This window comes from Procambarus clarkii, chromosome 9 (assembly GCF_040958095.1).
Source record: "Procambarus clarkii isolate CNS0578487 chromosome 9, FALCON_Pclarkii_2.0, whole genome shotgun sequence".
NCBI classification, from domain to species: Eukaryota; Metazoa; Arthropoda; class Malacostraca; order Decapoda; family Cambaridae; genus Procambarus; species Procambarus clarkii.
In genome coordinates, this window is record NC_091158.1 from 1357574 (window position 1) to 1372538 (window position 14965).

General features: G+C 40.2%; 1 protein-coding gene across 1 annotated transcript in view; it reads right to left on the bottom strand.

Moving 5' to 3' along the window:
• The window catches only part of LOC123766098 (microfibril-associated glycoprotein 4), a 192167-nt gene that overhangs the window by 47122 nt on the left and 130080 nt on the right, over window positions 1–14965 (bottom strand). The window contains exon 7 of the mRNA XM_045754945.2: window positions 3399–3525. Coding sequence (XP_045610901.1) covers window positions 3399–3525 — 127 coding nt within the window. The remainder of the gene's footprint in view (window positions 1–3398; window positions 3526–14965) is intronic.

Sequence of the window (14965 nt, forward strand, 5' to 3'; positions counted from 1 at the left end):
TAATCTCTTCCATAAGTATGCCTTTGGGCTTGTCTTACCCAATAAGTCATCACTCTTTGAAAGGTGTGTTTGATACCCCTTCTCATGAGAAAGAAACACCAGTTGGGTAACCTTAAGTAATTTTACTAATGAATATAAACGAGTACAGTCTTTAACTGGTGATTGAACACGTTCTTCGGTGGTAGACATGGACTGTCACAATGACCTGTGGTTTTTGTTCTGGCCAGTTACCATTAACTAATCATTGTGGTCCTTAATACCAAATATTGGCCTGAAAACTGTTTAAATGGCATTCATTTAGATAGATAAGCTGCTAGATTTTCCTTAGTGCGGACATGTCAAAGCTGGAAGACTGTGGAGAGTTCCCTGATCTCTGCGATTCAGTGGCTCACATATGGTGTTTTATTATTGTTATTCCTTACCCAATGAAAGACCGATTCATTGTCAAACCATAAAACTACATTTTCTACATCTTTGGTCAACAAGGATTGTTTTGTATATATTGATAAGCAAGTAGTTGTTAGCTTTATTTGTCATAGATATCTTTTCTTCAATGGAGAGCCTCTTCCTTTAGATACGACAAAATAAGATTGTTGTGGTGTGATAAACAAATGCGCACACACCGTAAGCCCTACGTGACGTGTTGGCAAACACATTCAATGTTACTGTAACACCTTCACGATCACTTGTCTTGGAAAAGTGACCTGCTCTGTCACGGCCTGTTAGTTAGCCGCCTCTTTCTAGGCTGTTTGTATTTCTTGAGACAACTGGTCATCCCAACTGCCTACACATACGTAGATAAATACCTGAGATATTCTTACCGTTAACACTGAAATAATTGATAGATACAACGACAATTGAAATTTAGACATCGGCGAAACACTACATATCAAACAGTTTCAACCAACTTTCAACAGCCAGCTAGCACTTAGCTACATTCTGTCATCCTCAAGACCAAGGTGGAATATCCAGCACACAGCCCCGGCCAACATAAGAATAAAGAAAACTGCAGAACAACTTTTATCCCATGTAAAATCACACTTAATGAAGGTCAAGGAAAGAACCAGTATCATGTTTAAGTGTAGTAATACAAAATCTTCGAATGAAACCTTCGACCTTCATGAAGGTGTTGTAAACAATGTTCAGAACAGTGAACAGTGCCAACAGCACCTTGATAAACTATGCAGGTTTTCTTCCGAAAATTGTGTGTTAATACACTTACACATGTAAGTCTTCGTTCACCTTCATTCAAGCCCTACGGCATTGTAGCAAGTTTAATTTCATCCTCCTTGATTATATCTTGGTTTCTTCAGTTAACTTATATACACTTCATCTGTGAAACGCATCTTCTAGCGTCAGCCAATATAATACTTTAAATGAACTTTAGAGAGTTAATTTTTTAATTTTCATCTCACGAGAACAAGAACATCTATATAAATTAAAATGGAAATGTTCGTTTGTTCAAAATCGCTAATCTCCGAAAGTTCTTCACCGATTGCTTTGAAATTTTCACACAATATTCCATTCGCATCCGAGCAGGTTTATAAATACATACTATATAGATGTCACGTCTGTGACGGTAAAAAAAAAAAACATGCTTTTTCTGAAAAAGTGTGCTTTTTATGTGTTTTTAATGTGAGGGAAATCTTCGAAACCTCTTTACCGATTGCTTTGAAATTTTGACACAACGTTGCATTCAAATAAGCGTGACATTATATATATTTACTATTATACATCCCTCACCTATGACAGGAAAAAACATATGTTTTGAAAAACAGAGCCATCTGTTGGACGCAAGAGCAACACACGCTGTAATCTCCGAAAGTTCTTCACCAATTGTTTTGAAATTTTGACACAACATTGCATTCGAATAGGCGGGTCTTTTTATATACCTACTATATAGATACCACTTCTGTGACAGATAAAAACATGCGTTTTTGAAAAACAGCGCCATCTGTTGCACATAATGGCAACATGCACGCTATACTAAATATGTCACGAATTCCAATTCAATGTTTCCGATTGCATTGATAAATTTTATTTTCATAGATTTCGATTTTTTTAATTGAATTATTTTGTGTGACATTGTGTTGGAATTGAGCTGTGTTGTATACCATACCGTTCATTTCGTAAGTATAAGTATAGATGCCAGACCTGTAACATGTAAAACTTTGGTTTTCTTGAAAAACAGCGCCATCTGTTGTATGTAAGAGCAACACATGCTATACTAAATACGTAACAATTCCATTTCAATGTTTCTGATTGCATTGATAAATTGAATTTTCATAGATTTTGATTTATTTTCATTTTGACTTAATTATTTTGTGTGAATTGCGTTGGAATTGAGCTATGCTGTTTACCAGACCGTTCATTTCGTGAGTATATTTTTTTTCGTATTTTTTCATATTTTCATTTAATTTTGTAACTGTTTTTCTTATATATCAGTGATGGGAACAGCAGATCACTCGATGTTCCCAATTTTCTGATGGGAACGTCAGACCATTTGGGAATCGAGGGAGTGGGGAATGGCGGGGATGACGAGGGGATGTAAGTGAGAGATGGTGGGGAGGACGAGGGGACAAGGGAGTGGGTAATGGTGGGGACGGACGTGGGGGACAGGGAACTTTGGGAAGGTGGGGACGAGGGGATGGGGGGAATAGAGAATGGTGGGGAGGACAAAGGGACAGGGAGAGTGGAGCATGATTGGAAGGAAGAGGGGATGGTGGAGTGGGGAATGGTGGGGAGGACGAGGGGACGGTGGAGTGGGTAATGGTTGGGAGGCCGAGGAGACGGATCAGGGGGGGGGGAATGGTGGGGAGGACTGGGGGATAGGAAAGGTTGCTGTGGCTCAGCAACGCACATGCGTTGCTGAGCCACAGCAATGCATGGCCGGGTACTGCGAGTATACAATAAAAGTGTCCACCTGGACACTTATCTGACAGGGGCCCTTATAACATCATGTGTCAACACTGTGGCTTCCCCGATTGATTCGCCAGAAGCCACTGAGAAAAAGCCACTGGAGGAAACCCTTGAGAAGAAGCCACTGAAAAGAGGTTGCCAGAAGTGCCCCAATTAGTGCCTCCTGATTTATGTTATCCGTGAATCGAAAACCTCCCTTTCATACTCATATTGTGACTATTCAATGCTGAAACCCCAACGTCGATTGGAAAAGCACAGCTCTCGTAAAATCATCTCACTGTGAGTATGAGAGGAAGAGTCTGTCGTAAGTACTAATAGAAACCACCCAAAATATCAACATTTCACAATAGACGGCCTAAATTCATCTCACCTCCAGCTTCCAGTAATTTCATCTGGATGGGGAAGGGGAGGGAGAAGGAACATCTGTTTAAAACATTAGTAAAGGATCTAAGGTAAAAATAAAATTGCTTCATACTTACAATTCAGTTTCATTTGCAATGCTGAATTTTCTCCACTCTCCAAACTTTCGGTTTCCTTCGAAGTCCTCAGCATCAATCCTAAGTACTGTGGGAACTTTCTCCGTCATACGGTGAATAACTTCATTGCCTGAACGTGGAGAAGTATTCACATGAGTATTGGATGAACATCGTACTGAAGTCATATTAGAAAATTGTCAAGAATGGTTCATGGGACAGGAGCAATATTAGAAGGTTGTGAGAGGGAGTGGACGAGATACGTTACTGTACACATTATGTCTTTAAAAATGATTTATCTATTTCACAATATACCCCATGCAGCTCTCTAACATTCCTCAAGTTGTTTTATGTGTCGAATGTTGCTCTTTAATTTACTTTGTTGTTGTTGCAGGCGATGAGTCACAATAACGTGGCTGAAGTATGTTGACCAGACCACACACTAGAAGGTGAAGGGACTACAATGTTTCCGTCCGTCCTGGACCATTATCAACATTCTCAATTGATGTTGTTCTTTCATAGTTACTAATGTTGTGCTTGAACGTGCGTCATATTTCCTTCTAACATTTTATATGTTGCACTTTTATATGCTTTATTTTGCACTCTCATATGCCTAATGTTGCTCAGCCATATGCCTCATGTTGCACAGGAGCATACTCTTGTGCTCGCTGTATCTTCAACACACTCCTCTGCTCAGTCTCTCTACCACGCACTCATGTGTTTCGATTCTCTTCAACACCCTCCAGCGCTCGGCCAGACTTCAAAGCACCTGTGCTCGGTCACTTTTCATCACAATAATGTTTCTGTCGCACTTCAAAATACAACTGTGGTGGAGCTCTCTTCAACGCACTCCTGTGCTCGGTCTCTCTCTTCTACGCACTCCAGTGCTCAGTCTCTCTTCAACACACTCCAGTGCTCCCTCACACATACACATTCTTATGTGTTTGATCACTTCAACACACTCCAAGTACTCGGTCTCGTTACAACACACTTGTGTTCTAGGCACGCTTCAGCATACTACAGTGCTCGGTCAATCTGCAACACACTAGTGTGCTAGGCACTCTTCAGCACACTACATTGCTCGGTCAATCTGCAACACACTAGTGTGCTAGGCACTCTTCAGCACACTACAGTGCTCGGTCAATCTGCAACACACTAGTGTGCTAGGCCCTCTTCAGCACACTACAGTGCTCGGTCAATCTGCAACACACTAGTGTGCTAGGCACTCTTCAGCACAATACAGTGCTCAGTCAATCTATAACACTCTACTCTGCCTGGTTGAACTTCAACACACTCCAGTGCTTGGTGACCGAGCACTGGAGTCTGTTGTGACTTCAACACACTCTTCTGCTCAGCCTCACTGTGCTCAATCACACTTTAACGCACTTCTGAGCTTGGCTCCTCTTCAACATACTTCTGTGCTCGGTTTTTCTTCAACACACTCCAGTAGCCGGAAACACTTCAACACACTTATATTAAACACACTCCTGTACTCGGTCACTTTTCAACGCAAACCTCTGATGTTCTGTGTCCCTCTCCAACGTACTCCTCTGCTCGGTCACACTACAACTCGTTCATGTGATCCGATACTCTTCAAAACTCTTCTGTGCTCGGTCACACTTCAAAACTCTCCAGTGCTCGGTCACACTTTAAAACTCTCCAGTGCTCGGTCACACTTTAAAACTCTCCAGTGCTCGGTCACACTTTAAAACTCTCCAGTGCTCGGTCACACTTCAAAACTCTCCAGTGCTCGGTCACACTTTAAAACTCTCCAGTGCTCGGTCACACTTTAAAACTCTCCAGTGCTCGGTCACACTTCAAAACTCTCCAGTGCTCGGTCACACTTTAAAACTCTCCAGTGCTCGGTCACACTTCAAAACTCTCCAGTGCTCGGTCACACTTTAAAACTCTCCAGTGCTCGGTCACACTTCAAAACTCTCCAGTGCTCGGTCACACTTTAAAACTCTCCAGTGCTCGGTCACACTTTAAAACTCTCCAGTGCTCGGTCACACTTCAAAACTCTCCAGTGCTCGGTCACACTTTAAAACTCTCCAGTGCTCGGTCACACTTTAAAACTCTCCAGTGCTCGGTCACACTTTAAAACTCTCCAGTGCTCGGTCACACTTCAAAACTCTCCAGTGCTCGGTCACACTTTAAAACTCTCCAGTACTCGGTCACACTTCAAAACTCTCCAGTGCTCGGTCACACTTTAAAACTCTACAGTGCTCGGTCACACTTTAAAACTCTACAGTGCTCTGTCACACTTTAAAACTCTATAGTGCTCAGTCACACTTTAAAACTCTCCAGTGCTCAGTCACACTTTAAAACTCTCCAGTGCTCAGTCACACTTTAAAACTCTCCAGTGCTCAGTCACACTTTAAAACTCTCCAGTGCTCGGTCACACTTTAAAACTCTCCAGTGCTCAGTCACACTTTAAAACTCTCCAGTGCTCAGTCACACTTTAAAACTCTCCAGTGCTCAGTCACACTTTAAAACTCTCCAGTGCTCAGTCACACTTTAAAACTCTCCAGTGCTCAGTCACACTTTAAAACTCTCCAGTGTCCGGTCTCTCTTTAAACCTCTCCAGTGCTCTGACACACTTTAAAACTCTACAGTGCTCGGTCACACTTTAAAACTCTTCAGTGCTCAGTCACACTTATAAATTGCCAGTGCTCGGTCACACTTTAAAACTCTCCAGTGCTCGGTCACCCTTTAAAACTCTCCAATGCTCAGTCACACTTTAAAACTCTCCAGTGCTCGGTCACACTTTAAAACTCTCCAGTGCTCAGTCACACTTTAAAACTCTCCAGTGCTCAGTCACACTTTAAAACTTTCCAGTGCTCGGTCACACTTTAAAACTCTTCAGTGCTCGGTCAAACTTTAAAACTCTGCAGTGTTCGGTCACACTTTAAAACTCTGCACTGCTTGGTCACACTTTAAAACTCTGCAGTGCTCGGTCACACTTTAAAACTCTAAAGTGCTCTGAAACACTTTAAAACTCTTCAGTGCTCGGTCACACTTCAGGAAGAAAATACTATGCCCCACCCCGGCCATCGGAAAAGCCAAATGGCCTGGATAAGTTATAACTCCCACTACTTCCAGTGTCTTTCCCCTCAGAATCCCTGTTTCCCCCAACACTCTCTCCCTGGCTCTTTTCTTACCCTCCCGATCTTTCCCGCCACTCCCTCCCCATCTTCCCCCCCCCACACCCCACCCTGTCTTCCACAAACACATCCACCCATTGTGACCCAGATGGATGTGAATTAGTTTGTTAGGATTTCTTTTAAATTATGAACCCAATAGAAGTGTTTACACATGTGTATGAATGGGTTGAAGACCAGGAGCAGCGACGATATAGTTGACAACACTTACCAAGCCTGGCAGCCTGGATTTTGCTGAGTTTATTGAGGACACCCCACATACACTAACCCAATATCTCCTTATCACTGTAACCATTTCTGCTTCATATTATCTACATAGCTGTAGTCAAAAGGCTGTACTCAGAATAAAAATCTAATGAATCTATCATCTGAACATTCGTTTTGCATGTCAGTATCTGAATCCACTAATATTTAAACAAATAGTAAACTTTACAGATTTCGATTACTTACTTCATATATACCGAATTCGTGAATAGGGAAAAGAGGCCGATTCCTATACAAGGATGGTATATGGGCCAGTCCTGACTACCTTATGGCACTCTCCATAGAATCACCAATCACCATACAAAGTTGTGTGAGGCTAAACCCTGGGATCTGGCTTGAAACCTTAGTCAGATAAACAGACATTCTCTCTTTATAGATAAATGGGGTACACAACAGTGACGAGTCTCTGATTTTCTCTCCCTGCCTTCTCTCTTTTAGTCTCCTTCTGTTCTTTCAATTCTTCCTCCATACATCACATTCACCCTCCCTCCCTCCCTTATTCACCCTTCCATTGTTCATACCTCCCAGTCTCCCACCTTCATGATATCCCTCTCTCCCAGCCTCCTTCCTATCCTCTCATTATACTGTTCTCTCATTCTCTCCCCTTCTCATTCTCTCTCAGACGGCAAAAACATATCTGAGTAATGTTGGCCCTCTAATCAATGTTATCGTCGTTGATTAGTTGTCGAAAACTTCTGGAATATATGTTAACACTATGTTCAACCAAACCCACATTTCAGGTTGTCGCAATAGGAACCAATCCTACTTAAGAAGAGGCTTGGGGGAGTTGACCCATATCACCATATGGCGTCTCTCATACAATCACAATTCAACATCGAAAGTTACCTGAGGCTAATCAAAACCTCCTTCCCATATTCTCTCTCTTATAGATATAGTTATGGGGTACCCAGCAATGCTTAGGTCGATCCCAGGCCTCTCCAACACATCCTTACGGATCTTACGGATCCAACACACACCTCCCTGTCTCCGGCCCTCATACACCCTCCCCATCTCCCATCACACACCCTTGCAGGTGCCTCCCCGGAAATGCATCTTCCCCATCTCTCCCCACACAAACATCCTACTCAACTCTGCCCATATACACCCTCTGAGTCTCCACCCACATACCCAATCGTCCCCAAATACACACCCTCCTCGTAAACCCCACAGTATGCCTTCCCACTCTCGCAACATCACTATAATAATTTTCACTACACACATTGTCCATCACTGTAAAAATGTACACACCCTCCCCATCTTTGTCCACACACACCCTATCTATCTCTGACAACATAAAGCAGTTGGACCAGATTGAGTTTCATCTTGTGTGCTGCGAGAATGTGCATTCCACTCCAGTTAACATTCCAAACATCCGTATGAAGAGGAATCTTAGCAAATATATGGAAAAAGACAAACATAGTTCTAGTGTATAAAAATGGTAGCCGAGAAGACCCTCTAAATTGTAGACTCGAAACATTAACAAGCGTGGTTGTTAAAACACTATAAAAAATAGTGAAAACCAAATGGGTAGAACACCTGGCGATTAATGACATAATAACGGACAGACAGTATGGTTTTCGAACAGGAAGATCCTGGGTAACAAATCTACTTAGTTTTTATGATAAAGCCACAGAGATTCTACAGGAAAGAATGGACCTAAAAACCTCTGATTATGGACCTTTGGACCAACAAGAAGTTCTTTTGGAAACTGGAACATGCTGGAGGGATGACGGGGAGACTTCTGACATGGATGAAAAATATTCTAACTGACAGATAGATGAGAGCAGTTATCTGACAATGAGTCAATGAATCTGATTGGATGAGTGTTACTAGCGGAGTACCACATGATTCAGCTCTTGCACCAGTTATGTTCAAAATGATCTACCAGAAAGAATACAGAATTATATGAACATATTTGCAGATGATGCTAAGATACTGGGGAAGATAGGAAACACAGACGACTGTGAAGACCTTCAAACTGATCTAGATAAAATGTGTGCTTCGAGCAACATGTGGCAAATGGAATTCAATGTGAATAGATGCCATATTATGGAATATGGAATCGGAGAAAATAGACAACACACAACTTACTAGTTATGTTGAAAGGAATTAAACAACTCTAATGAAGAATGAGACCTAGGGGTGGTTTTGGATAGTAAGCTGTCACCAGAGGAACACAAAGAACTTTGTGAGAGGAGCATATGCGGTGCTTTCCAACTTCAGACTTGCTTTTAATTACATGGAGGGTGAAATACAAAAGAAACTGTTCATGACTTTTGTGAGACCAAAATTAGAATAAGCAGCAGTTGTATGGTGCCCAATTCTTAAGAAGCACACCAATAAACTGGAAAAGAAGCAAAGGCATGCTAAAAAATGGCTTCCGAAACTGAAAAACAAGACTTATGAGGAGAGGCTAGAGGAGTTGAGTTAGGTAGAGAGAATGGCCGCTTATTGACAACTTTTGATTTTGGAAAAAGTTGTCAGTGTTGCCACCAGTTTTCAGATGAAAATTATGGGAGGAGGGATACTTTCCCTATCTTGTGATAGTATGTTATTAGAGGTATATCATGTCTCGGTCAGTGTCAGGTGTTAGTTCTTGGACCGGGCTTCAAAAGTCGTCGCTGTGTGGTCATGTTTTAGGGTGACATCATTGTTGTATTGGTCCATTTTCAGCGAATATTGTAATCTTGAGATGATTTCGGGGCATAGCGTCCCCGCGGCCCGGTCCTCGACCAGGCCTCCATTTTGTTACACATCCCCAGGAAGCAGCCCATAGCAGCTCTCTAACTTCCAGGTACCTATTTACTGCTAGGTGAACAAAGGCATCAGGGGCGAAAGAAACTACCCCATTTGTATCTGCCTCCACCAGGGATCGAACCCGGAATCTCAGGACTACGAATCCGAAGCGCTGTCCACTCAACTGTCAGGCCCCTAATATCAGGCTCCTAATCCTAAGAGTAATTAGGATTGTGTGATGTATTTGTCTGTGTCTGATGTTAGTTCATGGAATTGCCTCTCACCGTTTATAGGTATAGTTTCGATACTATTAACGTGATTTTCATGAGATTTAAAACAGGTATATGTCAGCCATAGTAAAAAAAACAAAATGGAGTTACCAAGCTCTGCCTCCTTTCCACTGCCTTAGTTCTCTTGTAAGTTCGTTATTAATAGTTCAGTTTCCACGAAATTTATAACTAATTCGTACGTAGTAAACGAGATAAATTTAGTTACTGAGTTTCAGCTCTTGTCCTCCGCCTTAGTTCACTCGTGTATTTTCGTTATTAACAGTTGATTTTTTATGAGATTTAAAATATAGATATTTCATGTACATAAAAAGAAATAAATTAGTTATCGAGATCCAGCTCTCGTCCTCTGCCTTAGTTCACTTCTATAAATTCGTCAATAACAGTTCAATTTACACAGGATTTAAAATAGTTATTTCAGATGCAGTAAAACAAGATAAAGTGTCAAACTCCAGCTCCTGCTCTCTGCCTTAGTTCATTATTCATCAAAACATAGATATTTGTAAACAACTGAGTTAGCTCTTGTCCATCGTGTTTTTCAATACAATTACATACTCCTCCAGAAGTCAGGTGTCGCTATACCTCTATTGAGATACTTGTCCGTCACCAAACAAAATCATTCTCTCTTATCATTAGAGGTGATAGGTGAGTGGACAGCGCTTCGGATTCGTAGTCCTGAGGTTCCGGGTTCGATCTCCGGTGGAGACGGAAACAAATGGGCAGCGTTTCTTTCACCCTGATGGCCTGTTCATCTAGCAGTAAACAGGTACCTGGGAGTTAGACAGCTGCTACGGGCTGCGTCCTGGGGGTATGCAAAAAAAAGAGGCCTGGTCGAGGGCCGGGCCGCAGGGACGCTACGCCCCGAAATCATCTAAAGATGAGCTCAAGAAGATAGGTAAACATAAGGCATGACTTTACCCTCAATACATTGTATCAGCAGGCATGTATGTACGTGTATGAATACATACTCAAGTAGGGTTATGTTACTAAGACAGGTGTCGCATATCTACCCATAACGGGCCTCATCTCCCTCATTGCCTTACCTGCCATCTAAGGCAGGCTCTGTGGCGCAGTGGTAAGACACTCGCCCGGTACTTTGTAAGCGCTTTGGCTTTGGTTCGTATCCTGGCCATTGAGGATTGACCAGGTGCCAATCTTTAACTGTAATCTCTGTTCACCCAGCAGTGAATGGGTACCTGGTTGTTAAACGATTTAGAAAGTCGAATTCCCCGGAAAATTAGGATTAAGAACTTGCCCAAAACACTATGCATGCTAGTGGCTTTACAAGAATGTAAGAACTCTTTTATATATATGAGAAAAAAAACTAATTCTCTCTCTCTTTTACTTAATTTCCGAGTTATTTTCCGCAAGTTATAATAATAATAATAAGTCATTAAATGATTTGCATTCTTTTCATTTTTAATCAGAGGCCTAGAGAGTAGAAATATTACAGGCATGTTCTCCACATGTTCTCTGTGGTCTTTGCATGCTTACATGTTCTCTGTATTTCCTTAAACCAAATTTATAGTTGTTTCAATTTCATCTTTGCATACTCTTTGCATGTGCCCTAAATGTTCACAGAATATCAAGGGAGTTGGAGTGCTGACCCATAGATGGCGCTGGAATTGCCACTCTACACTCCAGCGAAGGTGACGAGAGCGTAACACACACTTACACTTACAAACTAGCACTTACATATTACTTTTTCAAAATATACAGACTTACATAAAATACCCATTTCATATACATTTACATACTAACCGGCACAAACATACATGTTTCACATACACACTTTCTTAAGCACTTGCACACAAATTTTCATTTCAATACACATACAAACACTTCCTTATATACAAAACATGTACAAACTTACACAAAACACTAACATAAAGATACAAACACAGACCAGCACATGCACACATACTCTCAGTTCATTAACTTACTCACTATGTCAAACTTTCACAAGCTCTCTTGTATATTCAAATTCTCTCAAACTTATACAAACTTGCAAATAAACATACAGTTACATTTATAAACACGAATTTGCACATACAAACTTACCCAAGCACTTACACTCACAAACTTATGCGAACATGTAACTTCAAACACAGACTTGCACAAACACATGCAGATACATTTATACAACTCAAACTTATACAACTCACACAAATACATATTTCATAATTTTTATTTGCACATACACATTTTTTCAAACTGTCATAATCTCTCTTGTACATACAAATTCTCTCAAACTTACACAAATCACTTAGACTTACTCAAAACACATGCACTCTAAAAACAACCAGCACAACTCTCACAAACACTTTGTCACTTTCAGAAACATTTAAACAACAACACGAGGAAGCTTACAAATACGCACTTTCACGATCACACTTAATTACATTCACATATTAACTCAAAACTTACACATACCCTAACCCTACCCTAACCTTAATTCCATATATTTTTCCTCGTACACTATCCATCCAACATTTTATGCACATCTTAACCTAACAAACCCTCATCTGAACTTAATCACATATATATATTTCCTCACACTTTTCATGTAATTTAGGCGAAAGTCTGTCTACGACATCTAGTCTTAACATATATTTATGTAAATAAAAATGGAAATGTTAGTTTGTTCAAAACCGCTAATATCCGAAAGTTCTGTTTTTCTTTTCTGAAAAGCTGTGTTTTTCATTTGTTTTTCATGTAAAGGAAATCTTCGAAGCCTCTTTACCGATTGCTTTGAAATTTTGACACAACGTTTCATTTGAGTTGGCGTGACTTTATATATATCTACTATATACATGCCTCACCTGTGACAGGAAAAAAACATGATTTTTTATTAAATAGCGCCATCTGTTGGACGAAAGAGCAACACACGCTGTAATCTTCGAAAGTTCTTCACCAATTGCTTTGAAATTTTGACACAACATTGCATTCGAATAGGCGGGTCTTTTTATATACCTACTATATTGATACCATCCCAGTGACAGGTAAAAACATGCGTTTCTGAAAAACAGCGCCATCTGTTGCACATAATGGCAACATGCACGCTATACTAAATATGTCACGAATTCCATTTCAATGTTTCCGATTGCATTGATAAATTTTATTTTCATAGATTTCGATTTTTTTAATTGAATTATTTTGTGTGACATTGTGTTGGAATTGAGCTGTGTTGTATACCATACCGTTCATTTCGTAAGTATAAGTATTGATGCCACACCTGTAACAGGTAAAACTTTGCTTTTCTTGAAAAATAGCGCCATCTGTTGCACGTAAGAGCAACACATGCTATACTAAATATGTAACAATTCCATTTCAATGTTTCTGATTGCATTGAGAAATTGAATTTTCATAGATTTTGATTTATTTTAATTTTGATTTAATTATTTTGTGTAAATTGCGTTGGAATTGAGCTACCAGACCGTTCATTTCGTGAGTATATATTTTTTTGTATTTTTTTATATTTTCATTTCATTTTTTAACTTTTTTTCTTATATATCAGTGACGGGAACATCAGATCACTTGATGTTCCCAATTTTCTGATGGGAACGTCAGATCATTTGGGAAGGCATCTGATGAGGGCGTGGGGAATGGTGGGGATGACGAGGTGATGTAAGTGAGAGACGGTGGGGATGACGAGGGGACCAGGGAGGGGGTAATGGTGGAGAAGGACGAGGGGGACAGGGAAGTTTGGGATGGTGGGGACGAGGGGATGGGGGAATAGAGAATGGTGGGGAGGACAAAGGGACAGGGAGAGTGGGGCATGGTTGGAAGGAAGAGGGGATGGTGGAGTGGGGAATGGTGGGGAGGACGAGGGGACGGTGGAGTGGAGGAATGGTTGGGAGGCCGAGGAGACGGATCAGGGGGAAATGGTGGGGAGGCGGGGGGGATAGGGAAGGTTGCTGTGGTTCAGTAACGCACATGCGTTGCTGAGCTACAGCAATGCGTGGCCGGGTACTGCTAGTTCTTAATATAATTAATACATTATGTCATCTCATTTATCACTGTTAAGGCTCAAGCATAGGGTCTATTTATTCAATAATCTGTGTTAAGTTTTCGTTTTCATCAATTAATATATTAAAGTTACACATCACATATTCAAGGGATTTTGTTAAAGATTTGTGTTTATGAGCTTTTAGGAGATATTGGCTAGAAATGGGCGTTTTAAGCATTTTGTACAATTTTACTTAGAGTTCGTCAAATTTCTCATAAATTGTATAATTTCTCACATTATATAAAGTACTGGATTTTTATAATTTTGTTTAGTACACATATTTTTACTTAAGATATATGTCTTTCTAATATTTAGTTTTTATGATTTACATTAAGTAGTCGACTAAATATTAAATTTTTTTAAATCTTGGGAAATTTGAACTGCTAATAATGAAATTACAGGAGACAACTAAGGCAGAGAACAAGAGCTGAAACTTGGTAACTCTTGGTTTTCTTTTCTTACTAAGTCTGAAATAACTATGTTTGAATGCTTACGAAAATTTAACTGTCAATAACAAAAATATACGAGTGAACTAAGGTGGAGGACAAGAGCTGAAACTCGGTAACTAACTTTATCTCGTTTACTACGTACGAAATATGTTTGTTTTAAATCTCAGGAAAATTTAACTATTAAATTAATAACGAAAATACTCGAGTAAACTAATGCAGAGGACTGCAGCTAAAACTCGGTAACTAACTTTATCTTGTTTACTATGTCCAAAATACAGCGATTTTAAATTTCGTTTGAACTGAACTATTAATAATGAACGTACAAGAGAGAACTAAGACTGAGGACCGGAGCCAGATCTTGGTAACTCCATTTTCTTTTCTTAATAAGTCTGAAATACTTCTGCTTTAAATCTCATTAAAATCACATTAATAGTAACAAAATACAACCCGTTCTCGATATAACACAGTGGTTTGTGAGGAAGGGTTGGTTCCTGGAAAACAAATATAACTAGGAATCTACCACATAGGTACTATAAACATTAGCAACATAGGGACTATAAGCATTTAGTCACATATGTGCTGTGTTATAGCGAGAACAGGTTGCAAAACAATACCTATAAACGTTAAGAGACAAGTCCAAGAACTAACATCCGACACTGGCAAATAC